This window comes from Budorcas taxicolor, chromosome 12 (genome assembly GCF_023091745.1).
Source record: "Budorcas taxicolor isolate Tak-1 chromosome 12, Takin1.1, whole genome shotgun sequence".
Taxonomy (NCBI): Eukaryota; Metazoa; Chordata; class Mammalia; order Artiodactyla; family Bovidae; genus Budorcas; species Budorcas taxicolor.
This window is the reverse complement of record NC_068921.1, coordinates 79,099,971-79,117,215: the sequence shown is the minus strand read 5'-3', so window position 1 is coordinate 79,117,215 and position 17,245 is coordinate 79,099,971. Positions and strand designations below refer to the sequence as shown.

Below are 17,245 nucleotides of genomic sequence, written 5' to 3'. Positions count from 1 at the left end.
AAAATTTATACTTTCTTGAAAAATCTCAAGTCTTGAATGAGTAAAGAGACAAATGTTGCATGCTCCCGGCTGGGGAAGCTGAGTAAACTATACTCTTACTGATTATATGGCGGGAGGAACAGCAGCTGAGGTCAGGGTTTGCCACACTGGGTGTGACGTCACTGCTTCCAAGCGCGGCAGGGCCTCGGGGTCTCAGCGGTGCCCGGCCGGGCAGACCCTCCGCTTCAAGGGCAGGGGCTGAGCAGGAGGGAGCCCCCGCCTCTCCACCAAATTCACCCTGGACTTGGCCTCAGCAACTGCTGTTCCTCTATCGGCTGCATATCCCTGGGATCATTTCCAGATGCTGGAAATGGTGGTTTTACATTTGCTCGTAACCAAATAGTAACTGGAAAACAGGGATCCGCCCACCTGCTACGTGTATAAACACAGAGACAAATAACAACGGGACACTGATTATCTCTGGAGAGTGCACAAACAGTGACAGGTTTTCTTTGCACCTTCCAATAAAGTTCCCTTCCAAGAGCAAATGAGGATAGGATTAAAATAAAAACTCTCATTACAAAAGGAAATTAAAAAATTAATGGAATTACAGGAAAAATTTAAAAGCACCTGCAATCCTATTCACTGTTGACATTTCTCAACACAGTCTTTGCATATATACATATATACATAAGGGCTGTTGCAGCTGGGAAAAGAAAAGTAAACACTTGGAGGATTCAAAGCCATTTAGAACTTACTTTGTCATCCACTGAATTTTAAGATCTCGTAATGCTTCGGTAAACTCTTCTTTTAAATCTTTCTCTTTTTCCGAGTCTTTTTCCTTATCCTTGCTGCCGTTCTTAGTCTTTGTTGGTGGAGATATCAGGTAGTAATGAACAGGGATTACATCCTGTGGAAAGAGTCCTAAATTAACGCGTGTAACTCTTTTGCTTACTTAGAAATCGTCACTAGGTGAATAGCACATTAACATGGGCTGCACCTGAGCGGTACTACATTGCACTTCGGATTCTAAGGGCCACAATGCATCTCAAGTTCCAATCTGTGATCAAAGTCATTTCCTCCCAAACTTTAGAGAGATGATGCTTCTACTATCTCCTTTAAAACAAAGGAAATAAGGACAAATCTTTCCCCATGTACGTCTATTTGGTATTCTTGGTTTTCCGTCAAAGACTAAATACAAAAAAAGTACTGAGCGACCACATTTCTGAGGAGGGAAATAAATTAGAATTGAAAAAAGGAAAGATCCTCTTTTCTAAGTAAATTTAAAGAGAAATTTCTTTTTTTATTCGATCCTTAGAACTTGCTGAGACCCCATGACGTGCAAGGTAATTGCTCTAAAACAAAGCAGACAAGGGCCTTTTAGCGCTGCAGGAAGACAGCCAACAAACGGGTAAGTAAATAAACAACTTGAGTAACGACACAGAGTATCAACAGAACAGACCGGGGTGAGGGCACAGTGTGACAGGTGGGTAAGGGGGGCTGGTGGGGAACCCGTGGAGACAAAGTTGTTAACAGAGACAGTCTAAGGAGGTGAGGTCTGAGCTCATGGAGCCTCAGTGGCCTAAATGAGAGAACTGCAATGAACCTAAAGAACCGAAGCGAGGCGGGGAAGGAGCACCGGCAGGGACAAGACGAGCATGGGCAGAAACTTCAGCGGGGGGCGGCAAGCGCAGGGCGAGCTGCTGAGACTCGGGCGGTGGCACAGGGAGGAAGCCGAGCTGACAGGACGCGGTTAGAGGACGGGGGTTATTCCGAGCGCAAGGCAGTGGCGTGATCAAAGATCTGTGCTCTTGGCTAACGCTGGATCCTGGATGGATGAACCATTCTGGCTGGCGCTTAAGAACTCTCTGATATGATATTTGGAGACTGGATGACCGAGGGCAAAAGTGGAGAGAGAGCGGAACAAGTCGGCAAGAAGCCCGGGTCTCCTGACATGGCTTAGAAAGGAAGAATGGCTGAGAGAAGAAATGAACGGACCAGGGATGCCCCGTGAGTGCAGGGCCAATGGTGTCTGCTGGGGTGCTTAAGACAAGGGGCTGGTCGAGACCAGCAGGGGTGGAGAGAGGGAAGAGGGTCAGCCCTGGCGTGGGCCACAGCACTCCATCGCGGGGGGACAGTCTGAGGCCACGGAAGACCCTGGGCAAAGCTGGTGTGAGACCGAGAGGGGCTGGCTGGGGACAGCTGAGAGGTGGCATCAGACGGGAGAGGGAACTGTCAACCTGGCTGCACAGTGGCCATGGGCACTGACCGGCGAAGGGCTGCAGGGGAGGTGGGCGGGGGGTGGTGCCGGAGTCCAGCTCCAGCAGCCAGGGAAAAAGCCTGAAGGGATGAGCGGTGCCGGCAGAGAATGATGCAGCCTCTGACTCAAGGTGCAGGACTGCATGTTTATTTCAGGCATCAGGTCTTTTATACTTTGACAAAAGCATTAGGTCAGAGGTTTCACATCTTCAGCTCCCCCTCACCCAGATTAACTGTCTCCATAAATCATTGCTGCCCTTCAACTAGAGTTGCACTGTAACCCATGCTTCTGTCTGGGCTGCGTACCACATCCCTCAGCTTATTCCTTATCTTTCTAAACCCTGCTTGCCCCTAGTATCCTAAGCTCACTATCTCCTAAAAAGGCGTCTAGCTATTCTTAATTATTTCTAAACCCTAGGCTCAGCAAACTTCCTTTGCCATAAACATTCCCCTCACAAACAGGTCTCAGATAACAATCCTTCCCATGGCCTCAAGCTGTGGCCTACGTGCTCATCCTGGAACATTCTTTGTAAAGATCCTTGAACAAATGTCAATGGTTACTTTATAGATTATTTTCTAGGCACAACTGCAGAAGGCTTTGTGCTTTCTCATGCTTTTCTCAAAAACAATTAAGCACCTTAACATTCTTTCCAGCCAACTCAACTGAAGAAAGGAAAGAACAAGTCAGAATCACAAGACCTAACTCCTTCATCCCGGGACCGTCCCTGCGGGATGAGGAGAGGGGGTTGGGGCCGTGCCTCCATTTTGTCAGTAATGCCTAACGTGGCTCCCGACAGGGTTGGGCAGTAAAGACCCAGTGAGAGGGAGTCAAGGAGAGAAGGGGAAGTAAACAGGTAGAGACGGTTCTGAGAAGTTCTGCTTTGACGAGAGCTCGTGTAACTACCTTGATCTGCGTCTATTTCATCAGCGTGTACATCTACACTTGAGAAAATTTAACGCGGTGTCTGGGCAATAACATCCCATGTTACACTTGCTAGGTCTGTTTTTGACCCAATAACTAGGTGGCCCTAATTACATCATTATTAAGACAACTTCTAAAATTCTATCTTCGGGTTTATAGTAAAAGTGGTGCTTAGCTAAAATCTTGTGTGTGTTTTCATTAACGGAGGTGCTACAATTGGAACAAATGGCACTGCTGACATTTTTAAGGCCCCAATCACATAATTTCAGGGAAAAAACTGCACAGGCTGAGCCACGAAACAGTACTGGCTTCCTCTTTCCTAAAACAGGATTTTGAGGTGTGAATGCTACATAAAATATGTCCATTCTGACAGCTTCCACAATTAAACTTTGTCTGGGGGTGCTGTAATAGGAAGTGTGGGAGCTACTGTGTAGTAGTGCTAATAAAATAATAACTGCTGTTTCAGGAAGACTCACTTAAAGCGCAGAAACCCACGGATGGGGAGGAACCAGAGAAATCCACTCTTGGCCATTTTGGCACCACGCAACCTCTGAAGTCAGGGGGCCAGAGCCCGTGGGCAAAGGGCTCCAGAGACATGTGAGCCCAGGGAGAGGAAAGGGTCCCTGCCACCACCCTGCTCGCCCCTCCAGGTTCACTGTCCTGGGTGGGAGCTGGCCTGTGCTGGAGCCAAGTCAAAAGTGCTGGCACCCTGGAGTCGATGATTCATCACAAAGTTCTTACAGGGACAGACACTTTGTGTCATCTGTTTAGCAGAGGCCGCACAACTAACACTTCGAGGTGGAAGTGACTCCAACCTCTACTCTGTTACCAGAGCCCGACTCCCTTGGAGTCACGCGCCTGTGTGGTGTTGGACTTGCCCGGGGCGGGGGGCAACCAGCACTCCCTCTGACCTAATTTCCGTCCCCCTGGGGACCCTGCCTCCTCGCCCAAGCAGGGAGAAGGACAAACTCAGGAGGGGAAGCCTGTCTGTTGTCAGGCAATGCCTCCTCCGAGGCTCATAGGTAAGGCATTGGCTAAGATGTTTTAGTAAAGAGAGAAAACAGTTGAATAAAATAAACAATCCATTAAACTGAACTGGTGATTAACAATGAACTCTAACAAAGATCTATATACAGATAGAGAGAAACCATATATAATAGCAACTGTAAACTACACTGAAAATGCAAGAGACGGGGCAAGTTGATGATGAAGGATCTTGATTATGTAATCAGCATTATATACATTAAATATATAACAAATTACTAATTATAAATGTTAATATTGTCCCAAAACAAAAGTTCAAGACAAGCACTACTTTTTATTATTAAAAATTATGGACATGGCAGTTTTAATCCCCAACCAAAAAAAAGAAGTCATTTTTTATTTTATCATGGTCATCTGTTCTTTTACATATTTTCACAACTCAACTTCTAAAGGGCTTAGTATAGGGTCAATTTAACAGAAATGATTTTATACCATTAAATCAAAAGCAATCTTGATAATGACTTAAAAAGACAGTCAAATAAGACTATTCAGAGCAGAAATGCTATAAGTTCTCTACAGCAGACACTTAATAGTAAGCGTGTTTTTAAACAAAAAAATCACTCCAGCTATTCACAAGGAATTTCAGTAGTCTTTGAATTGATCGACAGAAAAATCAAACCTATCTGCCAAACCAGTAACTATTCTTTGGAAAATAAAACACACCAGCATTTAAATTCTGGTTCAAAACATAATACCTTTATATCTTAAATTATTTAAAAAAATATAAATTCAAAATTTTAATATCTTCACACAAAGTAAAATAGCTATTTTAAAAATTAATATCATATTAGAGTGCTATTTATGATGTTAACTATATTCTTTCACATTACAATGAACGTACAAATGGGAAGCATACATTTTAAAATCAAAAGTCACTGAGACCCAGAGGACAAATCTATTGAAGATTATGCACAAAAAGTTGGTATTTTGTTCAGGTGATAAATTATACATATATAAAAATTTATAATGTATAATTATATAATTAAAATATAAATTATACATTTATATAAAATATACAAATTAAAATATATAATATAAAATTATAACCTATATAAATTTATAATAAATACATAATTATGCAATGTATATAATTTTATCATCATAATGCAATTAGAAAACTATAAAAATGATCCTTTCTAAAGTAGGAGTGTCCCACGCACTTGCACTGAAGACGGGAGAAACGGAGGCGGTGACTCCAACTATCCGCTCTAGAAGCCTCCTAACCACAGGAATAAGGCTTTTATTCATATGACAGTTTCTTATTTCAAGTAGTCTAATACTAACAAAATTCCTCAAAACTCCCAAAAGACCAACCAGACTACACAACAGGAAGGAAACATCCGCTCTGCCTTTGAGACGTGCACCGTCTTTTGAGCAGGCCAGAATGCCTGCCCTCATTCTCTGAAGCAGTGGCTTTCAGGCTGTTTTCAAAATGAATCAAAGATCAGCTACACACAAAATGAAATTACAGTTTTTTGAGTCTGATGAACTGACATTTTGTTTCATTCTGTTTTTGTTTTAATGCTAGTTAAGTTCCACTGGATGAATCTGCATGGCCTTCAAATGGGTCAAGATGCTCAGCTGAGGAGTGTGGTCTTCAGAGAAGACAATGTTCCTTTATCCCCCAGTGGTGCATTTTGTTTGAACAAAGTCTTTACCGTTACAAAGTAATACAGAATTTCAGAAGTTATTTTAGTAAAGACAGTTGATCTTTTATAAAATGGTGATCCCCATTTTCAGATCACTATGAATTTTCTAGATCACTAGAAACAGCGTTATCTTTTGTTTCTATCTCAAAACACTAACTCTCACCCTGCAGTACTTACTGCGTGAGCCATACATCTCTACAACAAAGCATGATGTCAGCAGGTCCTCACCAAAGAGCTTACTGAACATGTAACCTCTTCTCTAAAGTAGACTTGAAGAAGTTTTTCAAGTTAAATTTTGCTCCAGCAGCCAGTCAGAGACTGTCTTAAAAAGCAGCAGGGGAGCGGATCAGACAACTTACTAGTTAGGGTCTTAAGCTCTGCTTGTGCTCAGTGTAAGTTTTAATTTGGGGCCATCAGTTCTTAACTTCTGTTCCTGCTATGTCCACTGCTCTTTTTGTCTCTGCCTTTCTAGAACTAAGAAGACGCAAGGGCAGGAAATAAACTTCACTCTAAATATTTTAATATTTTATTAATCAAATCATCCCACTTAAGCAATGTCTTTAGACTTTAAAAATAACTTTGTCATATATAGCTAAAAGAAAAAAAACAACACATTCCTCTCTATATATGATTTTAGAAATTCAAAAGTTCAAGCATTATTCCTTGGTCATACGTAGAGTACGAAATGAATAGTATTAGAATTTTCTCTATACACAAATAAACCAGGGGTCTTCAAGAAATTTATTGCAGGAAAGAAAATTTCAGAGAGCAGTATGTCAACACTGATAAGCTGAAAGCATTGTACTGCAGAACTTAAAGAAAGGAAACTAAGGGAGAGATTTTCTTAAAAAAGATAATAGTGACAGAAAAAGAAGTTTAACTAATATGCAAATAAGGCTTTAAGACATCTTTTTAAAGAACTGACAATCAGTACCTTTTTAAATTTTCCTTGTCGTTTTGCTGCAGACTGCCCCTGGGAGTTAGAAGGACATTCTGTAAGAAAACATGCAAAATCTACGCAGGATGGTGATACCACCTCTGTCTAATCCTCTTCCAGCTTCCGCTCTACCTGGATGTGCCACGCAACTTAGAAGGGTCACCAAAATGGCAGGCTTTTAAAGAAAGCAATCCCACCACTTGAATTGTTTTTTTGGGGGGGGGGATAAAAGTGCACTTAAATATGTTATTCCTAAGGGTCAATGTATTTCAACGATTTCTAGAGCAAAATCCCATCAGTTGTCAGAACAGGTTTGAAGATGTTAAAAGTTAGCTGACGGTTCAGAGCCGGATTTTCAAGGACATCACAGCAAGCACACACGTCCAGGTGCTAGAACAGCATCATTTGAGGTCACTGGGAGCGTCAGGGAGGAGCCACACAGACCACAGTTACCTTCACCACTGCCCAAAGCGTAAGAAACGCAGCCCCAGGCTGAGGTCAGATGAAATAAACCATGTGCTGCAAATGACAATTAACTCTATGGCTTTAGGTTCCCTCAAGAAAATCTATCCTGGTAAGTAATAACTATAGTCAATCCCATCTGTTTATAATTTAATTTCACTATGACCTCTTAAAGAATACAGCCAGCAAGCAGAGCTCTGAGTGGCTAAAAGCGAACTTCCATGATCACAATACTCTTCTTCCTTACTCATCACAGGCAGTGGATGCTTCAGAAGAGCTGTCTGAATGAGAAGCCTCGCTGGTGAAGCCCCAGAGCAGAGGCAGCAACGTTTCCCTTACCGGAAAATGACATCTACCTAAAAAAGGCTACCAGGACTTCTCAAAATCAGTGCATCTATGAATTCCAGTAACTACTGATTCACTTCACATTAAACTGAAATGTTTGTAACTTATACTAAAGTACACGTAAGTAAATAGTATGAACTGAAATAAGACTCAAGAAATGTTAGGGAAAACGACTTCTAAGGACAAAAGTCATAACTGATGACACTTCTCTGTCAGCAAATAAGCCATCTTTGGTTCAACAGTGGTTAAGAAATGAATGAACGTACTTGTTAAGATGTTTGAGATCTATTCATTTTTATAACAGCACTCATAAATTCCAGAATTAAGTGGTAGATTTACTTTGTAAGAACTAAAGCTAAAGAGAAATATAAAATTGTAAGAACGACAACTTTTATTGGAGTGGAGATGAAATGACTTTATGAAAAAGGGAGATATACCTATATAAACACTGTTCTCACAATAAATCTCTAATGAAAACAGATGGAAACCAAAACAGATACCATCAAATCCAACATTTACCTCTAAAACATAACAACCAGATATGTTTTTAACAAGAAGCACAATTTTGAAACTACAACACCAAAAGAAGTATCTTGCACAAAATTACACAAAATTCCAATAAGAGAAAGATCTGTACAAGTAAAAATTATTGCTTATTAGCAAGAATCGTGCTGACTGGTTTTTAGGAGTCACCCAAGAAGATCTGATTTTTTTCTGTGTATCCACAATATTACATTCTTAAAACTCTATAAATTCTCTAATTTTAAACATCCCATTCACTTAAGACAAGTTTGATCTGGATCTATGTATTTCACAGGAAGTTCAAGTACAGTAACCAAGCTAAGACAGGACAGGTTCAAGGCCTAAGAACTTAGACTTTGGAAAAAGAGAATACTAAATATATAAAAATACAACCAAACATTAATTAACCTTTACTATTAACTTGGGAAAAAAACTATTAAATTTCATTTTCCAGAGAGATCTTCTCTTTTACTGCAATGTGGAATTAATTTCCATTTTTAAAGAAAAGGAAACTTTAGAACAGGCAATTTCAATGTAAAAAGAAAAAAAAACAAAAAACAAAAAGAAACTACTTACAGCTTTCTTTCCAAGTTCAGTCTTTGACAACGTTAAGGATCCTGCGAGGTAGCACCCAGGTCCGGCCCCTTTAGGTATTCTAATCAGAAGATTCAAAAGAGGAGAAAAGGAACAGAAGAGAAAGTTTCACAAGGATAATTAGGGGGGAAAACATCACAACAACTGCATTCTGAAACGATTCCCTTAGCTAAGATTTCAAAAGCCAAAGGGAGAAATAACTTAGTCTATAAAGGTCAGTGACAACACAGTGTAAGTGTAGCCTCATGCAATAAACTAGCGCTTAAAAGACCACACAGAATAAGACAGACACTGAAAGAAGTCCTGTTACCACTTACTTGTCATCAGGTAAGGAAGTGACAAAGAACGGCTGGTTGTATTTGGGGGGTAACGTCAAGTTACTTGATTTCTTCTTTCCTAGAAGTGCAAGGCTATGATTCTCATGAATATCTAAGCTCAAGGTATTAGACAACCTATGAGAAACAATGAATGGAAGATCTTTCAGACGTTCCAGATCACTGATTTGCTCGTGACGGATCTGCAGTCGAATTGTGTAATCTCCTTTCTCCAGCTTCAAGGAATACTGAAAAAGAGAAGTATTTGGGAAAAGTGAAGTTGAGCCACATGAACGAAAGTCACAACCTAAGGGGAGAGACAGTAGGAATGCCCCCTTACACAGCGCTCAGTGTGTGACGTACAGGGCAAGTTACGATGCATACATTTACACACGCACAACATCCCAGCTGAGCGGGTGAGCAAGGGTGAGGGTCAGAGTCATCACGTGACCTGTCCAAGGTCACGTGCAGAGTAGAGAATCGAGGAGCTGAAGGCAGCTCTGGCTGTGGAGCCCTGGACCTCCCACAACAACAGGCTACTCCTACGCTCTCAGCTGACTGTCTCCACTCACAAGGGCAATGACCTCCCTGTTCGTGGGTCTTCACAGGCACGTATAGAACACAAGAATGAGCAAAACTGAGGTGCTGTGTAATATCTAAGACAGACATACATGCGTGTTATCATACACACGACTGGTAACCTTTAGATTACATCCAACACGCCACCTGGCTTACTGCAGACAGCAGAGATGGGAGTCCGTGGACATGAAGGAATATGAATCTACTCAGTACTATGCTCCATCCAAGCAAGCTGCTCAAGAGGATGGAACACTGTCCTCTCTGTAGCAACAGGTTCTTCTGAGACTAAAGCAACCACAGGAACGGCTGCAATAATAACCCATCTGCACTAGGGACACGTGCCTGGCCTCGCTTTGATGAAAATGGAAACCATTCCTTAAATGACTGAAAACCCTGCATAGGCTATTTTTACTATTTTGCATTGAATTATTAATGTTATAGGAAATATGTAATTTCTCGGTCATAATGTTTCAGTCAGGATAAAATTTCTATAAATCCTAGGATTAAGAGACTGTTTCCCTTCCAAACGACAGTGCCAGGCACAGCCCCTGGCGGACAGTCAGTGATCAGTACTCAGCCCACCGAGAAGGAATGCACCTCAGAGTTCTAATAACCTGAAGACACCTGGCCCTGTCATCGTGCTCTCGATCCAGTTCAGACCTGGGACCACTTTTCGGTGCTCACGTATCCTGATGGTTTGCTCTCAGCATTCAGATGGCAGTGAGCATGGGGTAGGAAGGAGAAGAACAAAAGGCTCTGCCAGCCGGTGTCCGTGAGTGTCCTTCTGGGATCCTCTTGACCCAAAGCCAGATGGAGCCCAAAGATGCGGCTGAGCAGCTGCAGCAGAGAGAGGAGCTGCCGGCCCTGAGTCAAACGCTGAACACACACCCACGCGGCATCACAAAGCAGGGACGTCACCAGAGCAAGAATCCGGGCTCATTGGCCCAGGAAACGGCTTCTGTGAATTCTAAAGATCACTGCCCACTTCCTACCTGATGAGGATACGCGTCGCCGGAGCCCATCTGTCTCTTGTTCTGGTCAAATATGATCCAGAGCTGACTGTCGAACTCCGACTCGTACAATAACTCACAGAGCAACGGGCAGCTGGGGGTCACTTCCCCGCTTTTAGGCTGTTAAAAAAAAAAAAAAAAGAATGATTACTTGAAATGGTTTATACGATTTCTAATACAGATCTGTAATCCTGCTATCAATGAAACTGACACTAAAAGTATTAAAAACATTTTACTGAGGTAACCAGTCTTAAAAATGCAGAACACTCAGTATTTAGGGACTGATAAAACGTGTTTCTCCTTTACAAGGTTTAAAAGACACAAACCTAGGCAACTGCACCCATTTATAAAGCAATATATATTCTTTAGGACGTTTAACTCATCGGTTTTTAATAAAACAAATATATTTATAAGGTTGAAATTAGACAGTCCACCAGTATCAAACATCTCCCCAGCGGTAGCTCGTATTATGCTTCAATAAGAGTTTTACTAAAATCTTACTGATTCTCCATAAACTTCGACCTGACATTTATGCTCGTCTCAACTACCTTTACCACCCATTCAACCGAGGAGCCATTCTGAGGTCTCACTGCGTCAACGCAGAGAGCAAAGAGGCCCAGCTCCATAGTCAGAAGGCAGCTGGCTTCGACAAGACACTGAACCAGAGGAAAGGTATCGGAGGACAGAGATCAGTGATTACGAGAACTAAGACTCAAAGGTCAGGTCACCACTAAGTAAGCATTTGTGACTTCAGATCTGAATGGTGCTTACATCATTATATATCATAATTTCCCAAAGAATAATTCTAAATTAGCTAGTGTTATTTATTTGATTCTATTTCATATATATGTATGTATACGCACACACCCCCATTGAACACACTGTCCTTCCCTTATTTTACAATTTATAAAAACACAGAAATTTGTTGCAAGGGTATACCTGATCACACAAACACTTACTTGATGAAAGTTGTAAGTCAGGATCATCTCATAAAGTTGACGATTATTTGGCAAAACATCTCTTGATCCTAAAGGTTTTGTTTTTGCACTCAGTGGGCTGTAATCAGACAATTGCATAAGAGTCAAAGGTTCATTTAAACGAGAAAAAACTATAAGCAGCGAAAACTATGGCAAATCACAATAACTGATAAATAAGCATTCCTGGACACTGTCCTTTCCAGTGTATTTTATAACATTTTAATCATTAATTTACATAATTCTTTATTGACCAAACCACAGCAACACACAAAGTTAAAATTTTGCAGCATGAAAAAGGTAACAACCTTTTCATGATAAAAACATTTTCAACTACCAACTAAGAGTCCTAATGTAATCAGATCCCAGCACTAGGGTGACGATCCTTAACAGGGCTAAAGGACAGGTCTGAATGCAGACAGTCCTGCCCTCGTCACAGGGTGGGTCCTGCCAGGTGGCCCCCGAGGTTTCCCGGTGCATGTCACGTAAGGTCTCCCCAGAGACCTGTCCAGTTTTCTAGGCTGAAAGTCATGCAGTGAATTTTCATCTCCAGCCTTCATGTGACTTAAGAAAAAAAAAAAGACCCTTTCCAAAGAATGAAGAGGGCCCTCCCACCGCCCCCCTGAAACCCAACACTGTAGCCCTGAAACATTTAAGATACCGCAGTGTTTGGACCCAGCTCTTCAGAGTTATGCAGGGAGCCAGATCTTCATACTTCAAGGAGGACTGAACATCAAAACGGTTGATTCCTTCTGATGCATGCTACGAAGGATATTTACCAAATTAGTTTCTCCAACTTACTGAAAATGAACTGCATTTTAAAATACTTAAACCTCAAATAAATGTGTCAAATACAGAGTTTATAAGCACCCATGAAAAAAAGACTATTGCTATTTCCTGAACATAGGTAATGTCCCCATTAAAATTTAAATACAACCATTGACATTATTTCACAGTAACCTGCATAATTGACCTTGAAAATGATGGAAAGGTGAGCTTACAATGTTTAACTGTGGAGCAGTACATACGATCCCATGGAAAGAAATAGTGTAGTCAATGTTGACATCGCTGAGACTTGCCCACCAGCGAGCAATGCAAAACTCGATTGCTTTCCCGCCCTGCAGAGAAAAATGAAACATACTCTAAATGTGTGAATCACAAAATACAAACAGATGTCTCAAAGCAGTTCTATGGTCTCAAACTTCTCCTATTTGTACAGAGAGAAAACTCGAAGAATCCTGTTATTAGCTGCGCACGGAGTTACCCAAATCAGCTGCGGAGACGGAACACAGGTATTTAAATACACGGTTACCCACCCACAATCCTAAACTGCTTGTCGTAAGAGATCTGAGGCGGTTTCCAAGTACATATAATAAATTAACAGTGAAAACAAGCAGAATAAAAACAGGACCAAAGGAAAAATCATTAAGAACAATGGCAAGAGAAGGGGCATGACAGCTGTGTAGGCATTTTCAGTGGTCACAGGCAGTAGTCTGGGGCTCAGAGCTGCCTGCCAACCAAAGTCAAATGAAATTATGGTCCCTCCCTTCCTTCTTATTAAAAAAATCAGAAACAAAAGCTGTTCCTTGCATACTGAGTTTTAAATTTTCTAGTAATCAGCGTACTCAGTTCAGTCGCTCAGTCATGTCCAACTCTTTGCAACCCCATGGACTACAACACGCCAGGCTTCTCTGTTTATCACCAACTCCCTGAGCTGGCTCAAACTCACGTCCATCGAGTCAGTGATGCCATCCAACCATCTCATCCTCTATCGTCCCCTTCTCCTCCTGCCCTCAATTTTTCCCAGCATCAGGGTCTTTTCCAATGAGTCGGTTCTTCACATCAGGTGGTCAAAGTATTGGGAGTTTCAGCTTCAGCATCAGTCCTTTCAATGAATATTCGTCAATGAATGTTCGGGTTGATTTCCTTTAGGATTGACTGGTTGGATCTCCTTGCAGTCCAAGGGACTCTCAAGAGTCTTCTCCAGCACCACAGTTCAAAAGCATCAATTCTTCGGTGCTCAGCTTTCTTTATGGTCCGACTCTCACATCCATACATGACTGATGGAAAAACCATAGCTTTGAATAGATGAATCTTTGTTGGCAAAGTTATGTTTCTGCTTTTTAATATGCTATCTAGGTTGATGAAAGCTTTTTTTCCAAGGAGCAAACATCTTTTAATTTCATGGCTGCAGTCACCATCTGCAGTGATTTTGGAGCCCAAGAAAATAAAGTCTCTCACTGTTTCCATTGTTTCCCCATCTATTTGCCATGATGTGATGGGACCAGATGCCATGATCTTAGTTCTCTGAACGTTGAGTTTTAAACCAACCGTTTCACTCTCCTCTTTCACGTTCATCAAGACGCTCTTTAGTTCTTCTTTGCTTTCTGCCATAAGGGTGGTGTCATCTACTTATCTGAGGTTATTGATATCTGTCCCGGTAATCTTGATTACAGCTTGTGCTTCCTCCAGCCCAGTGTTTCTCATTATGTAATCTGCATAAAAGTTGAATAAGCATGGTGACAATATACAGCCTTGATGTACTCCTTTCTCAATTTGGAACCAGTCTGTTGTTCCATGTCTGGTTCTGACTGTTGCTTCTTGACCTGCATACACATTTCTCAAGAGGCAGGTAAGGTGGTCTGGTATTCCCATCTCTTGAAGAATTTTCCAGTTTGTTGTGATCCACACAGTCAAAAGCTTTGGTGTAGTCAATAAAGCAAAAGTAGATGTTTTTCTGGAAGTTTCTTACTTTTTCGATGATCCAACAGATGCTGGCAATTTGATCTCTGGTCCCTCTGCCTTTTCTAAATCCAGTTTGAGCATCTGGAAGTTCACGGTTCACATACTGTTGAAGCCTGGCTTGGAGAATTTTGAGCATTACTTCGCTAACATGTGAGATGAGTGCAATTGTGTGGTAGTTTGAACATTCTTTGCACTAGAAAGTTTAAAGATGAATCATATTACTCCAACACATACAAGAACACAAGTGAAAGTTTACCTTCTGATCACTTATCTTCAAGAAGAGATAAAGGAAAAATAAGGGATCCAACTCAAACTACTAAGTAGCAAGTTTAAAGAAGGTCATCAGTACATTCACCTTCTAGAAGGAAGCCCTCATTTCTCACACTATAGGTAAGTGTGGAAATCTGCCACACTGAAGTAATTTGTAGGAAGGAGCGGCAGTTTTCACCTATAGAACAAATTAACCTCATGGATTCTTAACAACAGGGCAGTAATAAAATGACTAAAGTAAATAAAAAAGTCTTAAATATAAACAGTCTACCATACAATGAGAAAACACTCTCAACCAGGGTCCACTTTGTGAAGCGTCAGCATGTAGCATACCAGAACTTTCTTTTGACTAAATTATTTAAGAGTTAGAGAGATTAGTACTTACCTCACTTGGTCTTAAGTGTCTTAGTAAGATGACCTATCTTCTGACATTACTCAGCATTAATAAAACACACAGGCCCAGTGTGCTCTGAATACAAACTATCAAATCAAATCAAAATACTTGAGTCTTAGCTCACACCAGGGGCTTTCCAGGTGGCTCAGTGGTCAAGAATCCTGCCTGCCTGCCAAGGAGGCAGCTTGGGTTCGATCCCTGGGTCGGGAAGAGCCCCTGGAGGCAGGCGTGGCAACCCACTCCAGTATTCTTGCCTGGGAAACCCCACTGATACAGGAGCCTGCTGGGCCACAGTCCTTGCAGTCACAGAGTCGGACACGACTTAGCGGCCGAGCAACAACTGCCCACACGGAAGACAAATGGAAGCAGTTTTAGGGTTTCAGGCTGTTAATCAAAACTTACTAAGACCGGGAAAGCTTCAGTGAGCGTTCCTTTCTCTGGAAGGGAACAAAACTTGTAGAATTCGTGACTCCGGTACGCTCTCTGCTTCACAAGCTGCACTGCGTGAAGGACGAACTTGGCGGACACCTCAGAAGAGCAGGAGCACACGGTGACCTCTGAGGCGAGAAGGCGAGAGGCAACACATTCACTGCTGAGGTTTCAAAGGGACACAAACTTCCGTGACGCCTACGCCTACTTTAGGGGAATCAGCTATCAAGAACAAGACGATACATTCAAGTGAAACCTGCCTATTTCCTTAGAAACAACGAATTGATAGAATATTAATTGAGATGAGAGAGTAGAAATGTTAGCTATGGAAAATACACAAATCAGGATTTAAATGAGCAATCGCGATGCTGCAAAGAGCATGAAACAGAAGCGGTCCACGGATGGACACACAATTATCCTAGCTGGGGGATTTTTAAAATCTCTTCCTCCTCTGTTGCTAAATTCAGCCTTTCCTCTTACTTTAGCTAAAAACCAATCCGTTCCTGATAAAGAGGACTTTAATTTTAGAAACCTCTGTTTGTTACCATGCCTAAGTTCCATTAGTATCCCTTTATTCAACTTCACTGCTAAGTTTTCCTAATCTCTCCCCCTTGGTTTATCTGCTCTGGCCTTCAGAATCCACAGAAAGATGACGGGGTGGGTGGGGGGTGGGAAGGAGTTTCAAGAGGGAGGGGACATGTGTCCTTCTGACTGATTCATGCTGTTGTCTGGCAGAAACCAATACAACACTGTAATGCAATTATCCTCCAATTAAAAGAAAACAAAAAACAAAAAAAGACAAGTGGGCAAGACAGACTCTAATTTTACTTACCAGCCCATGTTGCACCCTCAGGAACCTCAATAAAATGCCTTCGAATCTGACCAGGTTTAAAATGTACATCTGTCAAGGCTAGGTCATAATGTGTTGATTCATTTACTCTGAAAATTAATAAAAACTAATGATTAAACATGAAACTCTCATTAAAAATGGCTTCATACTGTAAACCCACTGGCACTCTAGATTTCAATAGCTCCTGAGAAATGAACACAGCAAGTTAAAGGCTGGGAACAAACCGGTATGCACAGTATCATCTCATCTTTGCAACATGTCAGCAGAGAGAACTGGGGGGGGCCCAGTGTAGACGATTTTTCTGCTCTTTACTCGTTCTATAATTTGTGTATAATATACCCAGACACACAGTTCTTTTTTGTTGCTGCTGTTAACAGAATTCTACAACATCCACAGAATTTTCAGAAAACCAGAATCTGGACTATTTTGACTCTAAAAATACCAAAATCAAAGGCAACATTTTGTGACTCTGATACTGTCTTATCCCTCTGAAACTGCTATTAAATTTAATCCCTTTTGTAGTTACAAAATGCAGCCATGCCAGAAAGGACACGGTACGAAGGAAAACTACTTCCATCGGGTTTTTGAAAAGCATCAGTGAAACACAAAGGTCAAATGTTTACTTATCCACACTGGAAAGCTGAAGTAGGTACCAAGGATTAACTCTACTCAGTGTGACCAACATTTAATGAGTGCCTACTCCATCGAGGGCACAGCTACTAGAAGCTACAGACGCAACAGTGAATCCTCGGCCAGTCCCGTGGAGACAGAACGCCCAGCAGAGATGCTGAACGCAGCATGCTCTGGGAGACGGGGAGCGCTCACGGAAAAGATGCAAAGTGCTTCGTCTGTGCGGAGTGGCCCCAGAGAGCTTCCGTCAGGAGAAGAGGTCCTAGCCAATTCCTGAATCTTACACGTTACCTCGTCTAATAAGTTCCTGTTGGACTTCCAGGGAAAATGCAGCTGA

General features: G+C 41.8%; 2 protein-coding genes across 13 annotated transcripts in view; one reads left to right on the top strand and one right to left on the bottom strand.

Moving 5' to 3' along the window:
- Positions 1–17,245, top strand: part of METTL21C (methyltransferase 21C, AARS1 lysine) — a 239,337-nt gene that overhangs the window by 25,604 nt on the left and 196,488 nt on the right. The gene's annotated exons all lie outside the window — the stretch shown is intronic.
- The window catches only part of TPP2 (tripeptidyl peptidase 2), a 58,245-nt gene that overhangs the window by 9,400 nt on the left and 31,600 nt on the right, over positions 1–17,245 (bottom strand). For 2 of the 4 annotated variants that reach the window (XM_052650172.1, XM_052650175.1), the window contains 10 exons: positions 16,261–16,367; positions 15,402–15,556; positions 12,592–12,708; positions 12,252–12,352; positions 11,576–11,672; positions 10,599–10,736; positions 9,031–9,275; positions 8,696–8,774; positions 6,788–6,826; positions 738–889 (listed from right to left, as the gene is read on the bottom strand). In XM_052650172.1, the coding sequence (XP_052506132.1) occupies positions 738–889; positions 6,788–6,826; positions 8,696–8,774; positions 9,031–9,275; positions 10,599–10,736; positions 11,576–11,672; positions 12,252–12,352; positions 12,592–12,708; positions 15,402–15,556; positions 16,261–16,367 (1,230 nt within the window). The remainder of the gene's footprint in view (positions 1–737; positions 890–6,787; positions 6,827–8,695; positions 8,775–9,030; positions 9,276–10,598; positions 10,737–11,575; positions 11,673–12,251; positions 12,353–12,591; positions 12,709–15,401; positions 15,557–16,260; positions 16,368–17,245) is intronic. The other 2 variants (XM_052650174.1, XM_052650176.1) reach the window with 1 other exon arrangement.